At 44.9% G+C, this 13,218-nt stretch overlaps 2 protein-coding genes across 2 annotated transcripts; one reads left to right on the top strand and one right to left on the bottom strand.

The window, feature by feature from the left end:
• Nucleotides 1-4,527: 4,527 nt before the first annotated feature.
• LOC117139858 (dynactin subunit 1) lies at nucleotides 4,528-9,560 on the bottom strand. Its single transcript, XM_033302509.1, has 4 exons — nucleotides 9,406-9,560; nucleotides 9,233-9,297; nucleotides 7,750-9,168; nucleotides 4,528-7,232 (listed from the first exon to the last, which is right to left on the bottom strand). The coding sequence occupies exons 3-4, from the start codon at nucleotides 9,097-9,099 to the stop codon at nucleotides 4,785-4,787; spliced, it is 3,798 nt and encodes a 1,265-aa protein (XP_033158400.1). The 5' UTR covers nucleotides 9,100-9,168; nucleotides 9,233-9,297; nucleotides 9,406-9,560; the 3' UTR covers nucleotides 4,528-4,784.
• A 399-nt stretch (nucleotides 9,561-9,959) lies between these two features.
• Nucleotides 9,960-13,103, top strand: LOC117142014 (G patch domain-containing protein 1 homolog). Its single transcript, XM_033305868.1, has 3 exons — nucleotides 9,960-10,091; nucleotides 10,151-11,548; nucleotides 11,607-13,103. Exons 1-3 carry the CDS (start codon nucleotides 10,034-10,036, stop codon nucleotides 12,998-13,000), a joined length of 2,850 nt encoding a protein of 949 aa, XP_033161759.1. The 5' UTR covers nucleotides 9,960-10,033; the 3' UTR covers nucleotides 13,001-13,103.
• Nucleotides 13,104-13,218: the final 115 nt, after the last annotated feature.

Genomic DNA, 13,218 nt, shown 5'->3' with positions numbered 1-13,218 from the left:
CGCCTTCAGATCCATCCATAATGCTGATGTTGCGTGGCCGCTTGTTTATGTTGGGCACTACTGTATGGGCTACTGTTTGGCCATTTACCAAATTGAGCTTTCGGATGGTGGCCTAACCAGGCGTAACTAACTTTTTTGTGTTTTACCTGATTTTCGCTGGCCAGTGAGTGAAACTTCCGTGCTTCCGCCGCAGATCGATCTATAGTTACTTGGCCGCACTGCCTAATGAGGAAGGGTTAGTGGTGTCTTCCTCTGAACATTTGTGGGGCATCTGGTTGGAATTCTTCGTGGCTCCGTTCATCTCCGGTTTCCATGCTGCAGTTCACCTGCAATCAAGTGTTCTTGAGCTGCCTTATTGTCTTACACTCTCGCTCTTGTTGAGCTCGACACTCCAGCCATCCATTCATCCAACTTGGGGCACGGCTACCATGTCGATCCGTACTATAGCATAGCCATATCCCACCTAAACTGGTTTCGGTCTTGCTCTTGCTCTGCATTGGTATCGCAGTTTTTTCTTTAATTACTTCTGCTTTATTTTTTAGCGTTGCTCTTATGGGAGGTTGATTAACTTTTCTGGCATGTTGGTGTCACTTTTTTTCCAAGCAAATCAGAAATAACATAGAAATTCCACATGGCCATGGGTTTTGTTACACTTGAAGGATTATGAATGAAAAACAAACCTCGAGAACTGTATTCAAATTTAATCAATTTATAATTTCAATTTATTAATCGTGATTCTGGCCATCTTAGTTAGGCTAATATAAACAATTTGAAAATATACTTATCAGTTTGATAGTTTTAAAAATATCCGTTTGATAAGGTTGTATACGATATATGTATACCATATACCATCATATATCATATCATATACAGCTGTGTTCAAAAAAATAGCAGTGCTTGGGACCTGCGAGTTTAAGTTAAAAAATTCCTATGATTTACAATTTTAATGGTCAAATTTTTTTTATAATATCGTTAGGTATTTAATTTCAAACAATTTAGCAAATGTTTCACTTTTATTTCTTCAATAGTTTCGAAAATATAGATAAAAACAACAAAAGAGGCAGAAATTCTGGTGTTCAATGAAATAGCAGTGCTATGAAAAAATAGTCACAAAATTCAATATGACTTAGAACTAACATAGTTTTTTTTTTTTATGTGTTAATTAGGGTCTAATACTTGGTTGGATTGCCTTTGTTAGCCAGCACAGCCTTACACCCACGTGACATGGAGTCCACCAGGTCCTGCCAACGTTTGGGGGGAATTTTTGACTATGCATCCTGCACAACTTGCCAAATCTGAGCCTTAGACGTCGGGGAGTTTTTCGACACATATTGTTTAATGTCCCCCCACAGGTTTGCAATCGGGTTTAAATCGGAAGATGATGCTGGCCACTGCATTACATCTATTCTATTTCGGGTGAACCTATTCTTAGCCGATGAGCTTCTGCGTTTCGTATCATTATCCTGTTGGAATGTCTATTTTAAGGGTATATTATATTCAGAATATGACAGTAAGACATCACTAAGTATATTTGCATATGCGTTTTGGTCTATAATACCATAAATCATATGTTATGGACTCATACCATTGTAAAAAAACAAGCCCATACCATAATTTTCGGTCCACCATGGTTGAAAGTCATCAGTGGGTGTTTTGGGTGGTACTCCGTGTTTGGAGGTCATCAGATATACTGGAGTGAACCAGTTCCACCAAATAGAACTATTTTTGACCCATCAATCCAAAGGATATTACGCCATTTGGAGACTGGCCAGATTAGGTAGGTCTTACGGAAGCTTAACCTTGCCTTAATATGCCTAGGGCTAAGTAGGGGATCCTTTTGTGGACTCCTCTCACAAACATTTTGATTCAGTTGTCATCTCTGAATAGTAACGTCGCTTATTCCCAAGTTCAGCTCAGACTTTATGTCCCCAAAGGATGCAAAAGGATAGACTTTGCTGTAACAAACTATGCGCCGATCCTCTATATCTGTGGTTTTACGTATGGTACCACGGTTTTCGGGCTTCCGTTCATATTTAATGGCATTGGATACCATTTTGGCAGAACATTCAAGGGTTTTTTGAATGTCCTTATATGTTTTTCCTTCCTTTCTAAGCTTAAAAATTAACATTCTTTTCTCCTGGGAGGAGTGGTGTCCTCTACCCACTAAAATAAATTTTTTTGAATTTTTTTTTTAATTTATTGCCCTTTAAAATATACGAATTATCTTAACCAAACTCACTTTTTAGAAAATATTGATCATTTCGAGACTTTACGATGGACAAAACCAGAGACTGCTATTCTTATGAACAGCCTAAAAGTGGTGAATTTGCTCAAGAATGTAAATAAAAAAAGGATAACATGAAAAACTGACGGGATTTTCTTTTTTTCTATATCTATACATTCCATTTTACAAAAATAAGTGGAATAAAAAGTGGATTCCAAAAAGGGACATGGAGAAATACATTTGTGTTTCTTAGTTTCCATCGCACTGCTATTTTTTTGAACACAGCTACCATTAGTACCATTAGAGGTATCTCTGGTTTATAGAACATACGTTCTACGTTTCACACGTTTTCTGGATAATGATCAAGCTAAATTCCTTATGAATAAATCTGTTTTTTAGGGTATACCACATTTCGTTTTGACCACAATTGGGTGCACACATACATCAAGTCTTTAATATGTACAATAATTATGTTGTTTTTAGCGCTCGGCATGAGTCAACGGCAACAAGTTGGGGCATTACCGGGCGTTTTATGGTCAAAAGTTTTGGTTTCTGCGGCGACAAAAGAACTGAAACTGCATGTGGAACTGGAGCTGGAGAAGAATAGGTATGTTACCAGATATGTGTGTCAGTGACAGTGGTGAACTCCGGTGATTTGGTGAAGGATCTGTCACTTTGGCGGTCGCTGCAAGCAGAGCGAGAAGTCCGGCTTAAAGCCGCCTGTTGCGCTCGAGCCCACTTAAAAAAAAAAATGTTATGGCCGAAAAGGTAAACAGCAACCGTATTACAAAACCCAGTGCCAGGCCATAAACGAAAAGGCAGGCGGACAAACTACCGTAAAAAGGTCAAATGCTGGCCGAGAGCTGGGCGTGAGAATGACTTTTTGGCCAAATGGGCGACACACATCAGAAGCCGCTCCACAAATGTACAGCAATCGGATTGCTGGCAAGGAACTATTCTATTTTTTAGCTCGAATGTCTACCAACACGTTTTTTAATTTTATGAGGAATATATATATATAAATATCATTAAAAAGCATGTAATTAATCTTTTCCTGACTGTCTAATGCAATATGTCTATAAAAAAAGTTTAAGTTTTATGCCAAATCAGTCTTATATGTATGTTTAAATAATGTAAAAATATATTATTATGTATACATATATATAAAATTCTTTTTAAATTTAGCTTACGTTGGTTTAACTGAAAACAAAAAACATTTTAATAATTAAAATGGAGAATGTGGTTATTTGTAATTGCAAGTGTTTTCCTCTATTCATTTCTGCCTGCACCATGGGAAAACCTAAGCTCGAGAGGTCAAGCCGCAGAATGGGGTCAAAAGAAGCACCGATTTCTGGCCTGGTCAGTCAAAGGGGCAGTGGCGATGCCAGGGAAAAAGCCAGAAAATGAAAATTATTTTCAATTTACATTTCAAGCAGAAGGGTTTGCTGATTGCCCAGTGTAAGGGAGGGGTTGGAGGGGCTATTTTGGCCATCATGGTTTATGGCCTGGTCTAATGTAATAGTTTCTTGCTATTGCAGCTGTTGTTGTCATTGCTGGTAGCACCGTTGTTGTTGCTGCAACCGAGCGGCATTGAAGCATATTGCGTTTGTACTTGTTGTTGGGCAAGCGAACGGAAATGAAACTTACAAAAAATCCAAATTCTCTTAAAATTAAAAGTTAAGAGCACGCAACTCTCTTTGCACGGGTGGATTTTAAGTGGATCGCATGCGCTTGTTTATGGTTCTTTGCTTGGCTTAAACGTCTTCCACTTGGATCTAGAAAATTAAACTGAGCTTGGCCAATTGTGATTAAATTAAATTAGCGAAATTAACTTTAACGATGTGAAATGAGAATGTCATTCTGCTTAGCAATTTTTCTTAAATCTTGAAGTGATTTTTAATACTTCACCAATTTTAGATATCGTTAAAAAGTTTGTTGCTTCTTTAATTATATTTATTCCACTAAGCCTAACCGATATTTTATGAACATTAAATAACTGTTTTTTTTTAGGCCAATAGAGTAACAGTTTTACTTTTATTATTATATTATATCATACCTTTGTTTTACCTAAATCCCAATTAAAATGCCACTTCAGCTTGAGTTATACAACATCAGCAAAATATATTTACCTTTAATATATAATAATATACTATTTATTCTCACGTATGCAAATTAGATTTGTTTCTCTGGTTTAGTTATGTCTTTCACATAGTTCTCCCCTGCTATAGACTTCATAGATAATACCGGTATTAGTTCGCTTGAGTTTAGTTTCAGAACAGGCTTTGTTGGAGTTAAACACAAAGTTAGTTTTACAATAGGTTTATAATCTTTATACAAAAAACATAAATTAAGTGTAGAATTATAATTTCTCAGTTGCTCTTCGTTTAGCTATCATGTTTAGGTCACATCACAGGAGCAGGGAGTCTTGAGGAGCTGTGTTATTGGATTTTGGAGGAAGCTGCTTGTGCGAGGAATCCGAAATTGTGCTAGCAGTACAGATAAAATTCTATCCTATTCAGATTGCCCCTGACCCCGATTCCATTGCCACGATACATCCGCTTTAGATCTGGAGCACTCGCTTCACATCGACGGTGGGAAAGGAGGCGAACTGTCCATGAGTCGCACGATGGGGTTTCCTTTGCAGATACTCCGTCAGGATGTCGGAGGCCAGCTGGGAAGCCTTAGAGCTGATCTCGCCCTTGAGTGGAACTGGCTGGTTGCGCCTTTGGAGTGCCACGGCGTCGATACGTGTACCGGCATTCACTGAATCCTGCGAGCGCACCTGCAGCAGCGACAATACCCAGGCGTGCTTCATCCTGGTCAGCTCCGATTCCAAGGCGGTTATGCGCTGATCCTGTGGCTGAGGCACATGCAGGGGCTCAAACTGGGACAACTTGGCACGCATATCCTGTGCCTGCAGACGCAGTCGTTGGTTGCGCTCCTGGTTAAAGGCGTTCTTCAGCAACTCCACTTCCTCGGCCACCACTGGAGCAGTGCCGGCAGGAGCAGAGTAGGTTACATTGCTGATGCCCGGAGGCGTGGACTTGGTGCCTGCGAGCGATATATTGTGCGGGGAGTGGGATTCCGAGCCGGGCTGAACCTTGCCCGTAGTCGAGTTCAGCTTCAGCTTGTCGCGCAGATCGCTCTTCTCGCTCTCCAGGGCATCGATATCGCTTTGCAGGTGATCCATCGTCTCCTCAAACTCCTTCTCCTTAAGCTGCAGCTGCAAGCGGGTTTCCTCGTACTTCTGCTTCCACATGTCGACTGCGTGCTCGTACTCGTTCTGCAGTACGCTTAGCTTCTTCTCTGCTAGATCCTTTCGGATCTGCATCTCGCTCAATTCGTTCTGCTTCATCTTGGCTGCCACCTTCAGCTGTTTGACGTCCGCCTCGCGATTCTCTAGCGTGGCGGCCAGCACGTTCTTCTGCTCCAGTTGTTTCTTGATTAGCTGCGCCCTCTGAGTAATGGGCGTGCTGTGGGCACCCGATTTCTGCTGATTACCGGCATTATTGGCTGCAGAAATGATGTCGTACTCTTTGTCCAGAAGATGTTGGGCAATGAGCTGAAGATCGGAGTTAGCTTGGGCCAGCAAGGTCTTAAAGTTCTGCGTTGGTCCGCGATCATCCTGTTCGTAAATACGCTCGCAGGAGGCGGTCAACAAGGCCCAGTACTTCTCCTGAGCCAAAGTGTGCTCCGCTGCATTGTCGCTCTCGATGGTGGAGACAATGGCGGCGAGCGACTGCTTGGTGGCCTGGTGCATCGCCGACATGATGCGACTGATGTTTTGGGCTAGACCACGCATCGCCTCTACCTTGTGCTGCGAAAGACCGCTCTTGATCACGTGCTGATCGCTGGGCAAGCGACGCTTGATCAGCTTAACTTGCTGCCGCACGCTTTCCATGTTCTCGTTTAGGAACTGGAGCAACAGCACTGAGTCGCTGGTGGCGCCCGCCTCTTGAATGATCACCTTTGCAATTGCCGTGTCGCTGAGAATGCTCTCACAAGCTGCTCCCAAGGAGGCCACGCAGTCCCGGATCATCTGAATCTCATTGAGGAGCTGTTCACCGGCTAGAAGCACAGAGTTCATGGCATTGAAAAAGGCCACACATTTCTCAATATTATCCGTGGTACTGTTCTCGTCCAGCTGGTTGGATTTCAGCAGTTCGATAATACCGTCCACTATCTTTTCTTGGGCCACCATTTCGGGCAGGGAACTTCCGGCTCTCAGGAGTGTGTCCGGTTGACAGCTGTTCAGTCCGTAGAGGATCTGGTGAAGGGCACACTGCAGGCTGTGGACGTAGTGCAACAGGCGACACTTGAAGGCATACTGCTGCACGGCATGGCCTTGGGTCACCGCCTCCCTGGTAATCGCGTCCACTGGTGGGAAACGCTCTCTCGTTTGCGAAACGACAATGTCGCACTTAAAAACAATGCGCGAAATGAGCAGAATCACAAGGATTGAGTCGTGATCGCCACCGCGACTCATGAATGACTCAGGCATGAAGGCGGTAAGCATCTGGACATGCTCATTGGCCTGGCTCAGCTCAATCTGGCGTAGTTGAACGTCGATGGCGCGAGTGTAAGCCTTGGATTCGGCGAACATCTGTTTGTAGTCGATGGTTTCGGTGACCATTTTCAAACTGGGGTCCTGCAACGACTCCTTTTCGTTGCTGGAATTGCGATCCCGTAAATCTGTAAGCTGGTCGTTCAGCTTCTGTACCAGTTCCCTAAACTTAATGATGGTTTGGTCGCGATCATAGATGGTTTCGATTGCAGCATCCCGCTCCCGCAGCACCTCCTTTTTGGCTCCATTGGCGAGATCCAATTCTTCGCGCAGATCCAGCTCCAATTCGTGGTTACTCTCCACCAGCTGTTCGTGCACTTCCTCCAGGGCCTCCAATTGGGCAATTTCCTCCTCGAGCAATTTTACCTTGTCTTCCAATTCCATTTTCTTTTCAGCCAGCTGCTCCACCATTTCCTCGGCACCAAGTGCAGCATCGACTTGTTCCTGGGACAAAATAAATATATTTAGTTTGTTTATTTTTGAAATTCATTTAAAAACGAAACGCTTGAGGAATATGATTGAAATTTTGGCTGGGAAAAAGTTTAAATTACACAATTTACCTCCTTGAACCGCGATAATTATTAGGTTTAAAGGCAGGCCGGCAAAAAGAAATGCAATGAAAAAGTTTATCTTTAGATTGACCTTATGCATAATATATTACACATGTAAACTGAAGATATCGGTCAAAAGTGCCTAGAGATGTTAACCCAGCGTTATAGTTGTGCGCTTAATTAGGCAATTAAAGAAAGTTAAAATTGCCTAGTTTGTGAAGCTTTTAGCCGATATATTCTTATTAATAGACAGCTTAAACTGATACATAAAAGCGGAGTATAACGAAAGCGAAACTAATGCAAGCCAATAGGTGCTGGAAAAGCCGTGAAATTTTTCATCGGAGTGTGGGAAAGCCAATTGAGGGCGGGCAGTGAGCACTTAAATTGAAAACTTATCCTTGATTGCTTACCTGCAAGTCGGCGACTATGGCCTCCAGTTCATCAATCTTGGCACTAAGCTTCTCCTTGGTGCGCTCCAGTTCGGTGACTTCAGAGCGCTTCATCTCCAGCTCCTTGCTCAACTTTTGAATGTCGTGCTTGTCGTGGGCAGAGATATCCCTCAGACGCACTAGTGTTTCCTTCAGACGAATGTTCTGTTGCTCCAGTTGTTTGAATTCATAAGAAGAGAGGCCCGGCGAATCTCCGTCGCCAGAAATATTCTGGATGGCGGATTCGGCCTTGTTTTGCATCTCCGAACGTAAGAGATCCAGATCTACTTGCAACTCTTCATTACGCTCCTTGTAGGACTCCAGCTCCAGTTGCAGCGTGTCGGCCTTCTCCTCGGCCATTTCCTTGTCCAGCGTGATCATCTCCACATTGTCTGCCAGATCTGCCATTTCCTGAGCATGCTGCTCTTTGGCCTCGATTGCATCCTTGGCCTCCTGCTTGGCGCGCAGTAACTCCTTCTGGAGCGAAGCCTGAGCAGTCATGATTTTCGACCGAAACTCTTGAAGCTGCTCAAACTGAATCTTCATCTTGTCGAACTCCCGCAGCCTTTCTTTATCCTCGTTCCTGCGTTGCTTTAAAGTTTCCAGCTTCTCGGTGAGATCAGCCAGCTGAGCCTGCAGCTCGGCGCTCGTTTTCTGTGCCTCCAGCAGGGCGATCTTGTCTTCGGCACCGGAGCTGGAGGGCATGGTGAAAGAGGGCGATCGCAGTGGCTGGGAAGGCGTGAACTGCGGCTTAAGTATTTCAAGGAAGCCCGTCTCCACGAAAGAAGCCCGTTTGGAGGAGGCATGCGAAGCGGCTCCGTTGCCACCGCTTGCTCCTTGGGCTCCTTCTGCCAATGAAGTGCTGGAGGACTCCTTATCCTTGCTGTTTTGCGGGGCCAAGGATTTCCTAGGGCCAATACTGCTGCTGGAGGCAGTGCGTTCACTCAGAGAAGTGGTCAACTGGGTGCGGGAACCCAGCAGCGATTGGCGACTGGAGGAGAGCGAGGTGCGAGAGCTGCTCAGCCGCGCCTTTGTGGGTTGGGCAGCCGTGGGCGTAGCCCCGCTAACATCCTCGATGCTGCGCCTGCTGCCAGGTGCAGCCTCCAGCAGACGCAGCTGCGTGGGTCGCACAAACATGCCGCAGTTCTCATCGCACTGGAAGTACTGCTGGCCCTTGATGGAGCCGCTGTTTTTGCCCTTCGGCTCGTCCAGCACGACGCCCACCCACTTGCCGACGGCGAAGCTGGTCATTCCCACGTAGGCAACCGTGCCAAGCAGATCCTTGCCGGTCAGCTCGACGCGGGCGCCCACTTTCAGGTTTTTCTCGGACATCTCGCTCTCGCTGTGTTTGTGTGCGTGTATGAGACCAGGATGTGGGTATAACTGATGTGCTTATGATTGCTGTTCGTTGGGAATAAGGTAGTGGTTATCGGGTTCCCTGGACACGGAATGCCAGCCTACTTACTGCGCTGCACTTCCTGTGCTTTCGGGCCAATAATCACGTCTTAGCTAGCCAAAAATGGCCGTCGGCTTGAGGAGAGAAAACAGAAAATGTTGACATCATTAGTCACCCATACAGGCAGCACAGGTAGCTCCAGTCTGTCGCGACTCCGTCCTGGTCTAATTCTCGGTATTTACCTGGTTTTCCAATCGGATAGGTGTGCCTTTCTTTGTCTCTGCCGTTGCGCTTACCATTTGCACAGTATTTCCGTCGCAGGCAGCTGAAAATTGCAACGATATAGTTTTTCTAAAATATTTGCAATGTCTGCAGTGTGACCGTGCGATTGAACTAGAGATGGCAGAACTCACCTGTCGGATTGCAAATAATATTGCTACTCAAAGCCGTGATTGCAATGGTCAGTTAAATATTAATAGTAATTGATATATTGCTCATTATGTCTTCAGAAGTGTTTTAATATCAGATGGATAAATAATTAAGTAAAAGTTATTTTAATAATTTAGTTTTTAAACATTACACAGAAGACAAGTAATCCGCCGGTATTATAAATTACATTAATGTAACATTTTTTAAAGTATTACTGTAGTTTTTAATTTTTAATTTGATTTAGTAAATAATTTTATTTCTTGTTTTGATTTTTGTAATAATTTCGTTTCTCAAACATATTAAAGTTCTTGTCACAGTTTTCAGCAAAACGTGACCGATAGGCGAACACTCCAGTCAGCTGTTATCTGTGAAGTGGTGTGCACCCACTGGCGCCCAGACCAAACAAATTGTTTTGCTAATATATGAAATTTTTAGCATAGAATGGACGAGGAGGAGCATTTACACCGATTTGGAACTCCTCTGCCGGCCTTGCAGAAGGGTGAGTACTGGAATAAATATTTACCAGCTATCCCAACACCATTAAAACCTCTTGTACAGATGTTGTGCCGGCTAAAAAGCCAGTGGCCATCGAGGATCAAATTGTGAGGGACGAAAATGGAAAGCGGAGATTCCATGGGGCCTTCACCGGCGGCTTCAGTGCGGGCTTCTGGAACACGGTTGGCTCACAGGAGGGCTGGACGCCGCAGACCTTTAAAAGCTCGCGGGGCGAGCGGGCTTCGTCGAAGGCTCAGCTGAAACCGGAAGACTTTATGGACCAGGAGGATCTGGGCGAGTTTGGCATCGCACCGCAAGGCATTCGCACGCGCGATGAGTTCGCCAATGAGGACGAGCAGCAGCAACGTTCTGGCCAGAGGCGCCGCAAGCTAATGCAGCCTGAGTTGGGTGTCGGGGCCATTCCAGGTCTTCCAGTGCTGGAGCAACTTCTACGACCGGTTCGAGATAAGGTGGCCGTACGAATACTTAAAAGCATGGGCTGGAAACCCGGTCAAGGAGTGGGCCCGCGGCAAACTCGAAAGGAGAAGCGCCAAGCTACGGCCAGAAATTCCAAGGAGCAGTATCTTTTGGAACACTACGGCGCGGAGGGATTACCATCTCATAAAGAGACAAAGGGAGATGAAGATAGCAATACTGAGGACGAAGACGATGAAGATATTACATTTGCTCCGGACGACTACGAGCCGATCTTTTACACCCCCAAGGAGAATCGCTTTGGCATGAGCTACTCCGGTCTCAACCGCGATCCCATTCTGTCCAAATCGTCTTCTTCTTCTGCCAAGCCTATGCAACACATCAATCTTTTTGGTGAGATGGAGGCGCAGGCTAACAAAAAGCAACTATCCATACGAGGTCAAGCCTTCGGAGTGGGAGCCTTTGAGGAAGAGGACGAGGATATATATGCCCGCGATGATATGACCCGCTACGATTTCTCGCTGGCGGACAAGAAACCCAAGCAAAAAAAGCAGCAACATGTCCAACAGCGTCATGTCATCGATGGCTTCAGTGAGGAGAACTCGGCGGCAGTGCTGCAGAAGCCTTATGCTATTGATTTACCTAGGGATTTTCAGCCCAGGAACTGGCTGCAGCGACGAAGCCGCTTTGCGCCGATGGACAAAGAAAGAGCCAAGAAACTAGAGACAGCCTCGGAGTACAAACGGTCTGGTCTGGGAAGACACGATCTCAATCCGGATCAACGTGCACAGCTCTTAGGTGAGCAGAAAAAAGAGGAAAAGACTGCGGAAGAGCAGCCAAAACGGAATCCCTTTAAGGATAGTGGTAAATCTTTACTGGAACGCATTAATGCCAGAACTGAGGGCTTCACCAAGGGCGGAGTGATCACCGAAAATGGAGAGGAGCAGCAAACTGAACTAGCCAAGGAAGTAAAGGAGGCAAATGCCGCCATACAAGAGAAAGCAGCACTTAAGACGAAGGACTTGCGTAAGCAAAATTGATAGTGCCTAGAAATTATTATATTATAACATTTCAATTATTTCAGCTTCCGCTATGAATTCAAGCGGTTTTAAACCTTTTCTAGCTGATGAAGCTAAGCAGCTGCGATATGAGAAATTCGTATCCTCGAAGCTTACGGATGACAAGGAAGTTACGGAGTTCCTGGCGAGAATGCAACCGGTTACACTATCTCTGTGGGATAGGGAGATGGAGAAGAAGGAGTTTATCCAGGCGGCAAAGATATATCGACCATTAGTTGGCCTTATGAACGACAGGTTCGTTTCGGAAGCCAATGTTCAAGCAGAGAAAGTAAAGGAGCAAGAGATGCCGCCGGAGGAGCGAAAGATCGTGATGGAGAGGACCAAGACCATGTGGAAACCCACCGCACTGCTGTGCAAGCGGTACAATATAGCCGAGCCCTTTGGTGGTGCCATGCTGGAACCGGAAAAGGAACTGAAAGCTAAGGCAAAAATTTCAGTATTTGATTATCTAGAGACATCCGTAAACACCAAAGCAAACTTCGAAACTCCCTCTATTTTTCCCAAGCACATCGAAAAATTGACTCCGAAAGAGGTAGAAAAACCGCCATCCCCACCGCCAGCTCCTCCACCAGAAGCTGAAATACAGGATAAACCTAATGCAAAAGAAGAGCCGTCTAAGCCTACTTTCGTGCCGAAAACTGCCTTGGAGCAGGCTGTGGATGAATCCCGCAACAAACCCATCTCAGAGAAAGTGGAGCTGTTCAAAAGCATCTTCGAGGACAGCGATGAGGAAGAGACGGAACCATCAGAGGAGGATAAATTAGCTATCCTGCAAGAGTCTTTTGGCTTACCCGTTACATCGACCACCTCAGCTGCCGCCCAAAATGTCCTGAGAAACACTTCGCCGCCCAGAGGAATATTTGCTTCCCTATTTAGTCCTAAGAAAAAGGATACTGACAAAGAACCAGCATCGTCCAAGTTTGCTCCCATCGAGGGAAACAAACTGAAAATCGCATACAAACCACTATCGGAGCGACTGAGAAACGATAGGGAGTTGGCAATGGCTGAGGTGGCGCCCGAGGATATTTATGGACCAAAGTTGCCGACAGCACCTCCTCAAAAGCCTGCTCCTCCAGAGATTCAGGCAGAGACGAATATTGACGCCAGACTTAAACAGCTGTGGCAGCAGCACGCGCCTAAAAAGCGCAAAGCTGAAAAGTGGGTGGAAAAGAAATGCATATCCGACAGCGAAGACAGCGATGCTAGTTCCAGCGACGCATCCTCATCCTCCGAATCTTCTGCTGGCAAGGACAAGAGATCCAAACTCAGTAAGCCCACGAAGTCGCACAAGAGCTCCAGCTCGAAAAAGTCCAAGAAATCGAAGCTGAAGTACAAGAAAAAATCGAAAAAGAGCGAAAAATCCAAGCACAAGGCCAAGAAGAAGAAGAGCAAACACTGACTGTAAATAGTAGTAGTAAATAAAATGATTTGGCTTTCTCTCCATTTTAAAGTCAATCACTTAATGGTTAATTAAACATTGGGCTTGGTCAAATTGAACTGTATTTTTCTTTCAACTGTCGCTATTACCAAACCGTTTACAGTTTGATGTTTAAAGTGTAAATGATCCAAACCTTAGTTTTTATAAGTCTTAAGATCTTATCTTTGTTTAAATGTTTG

Source organism: Drosophila mauritiana, chromosome 3L (assembly GCF_004382145.1).
Source record: "Drosophila mauritiana strain mau12 chromosome 3L, ASM438214v1, whole genome shotgun sequence".
In the NCBI taxonomy this organism is placed as follows: Eukaryota; Metazoa; Arthropoda; class Insecta; order Diptera; family Drosophilidae; genus Drosophila; species Drosophila mauritiana.
The sequence above is the reverse complement of the archived record's forward strand: the minus strand, read 5'-3'. Positions and strand labels throughout refer to the sequence as shown.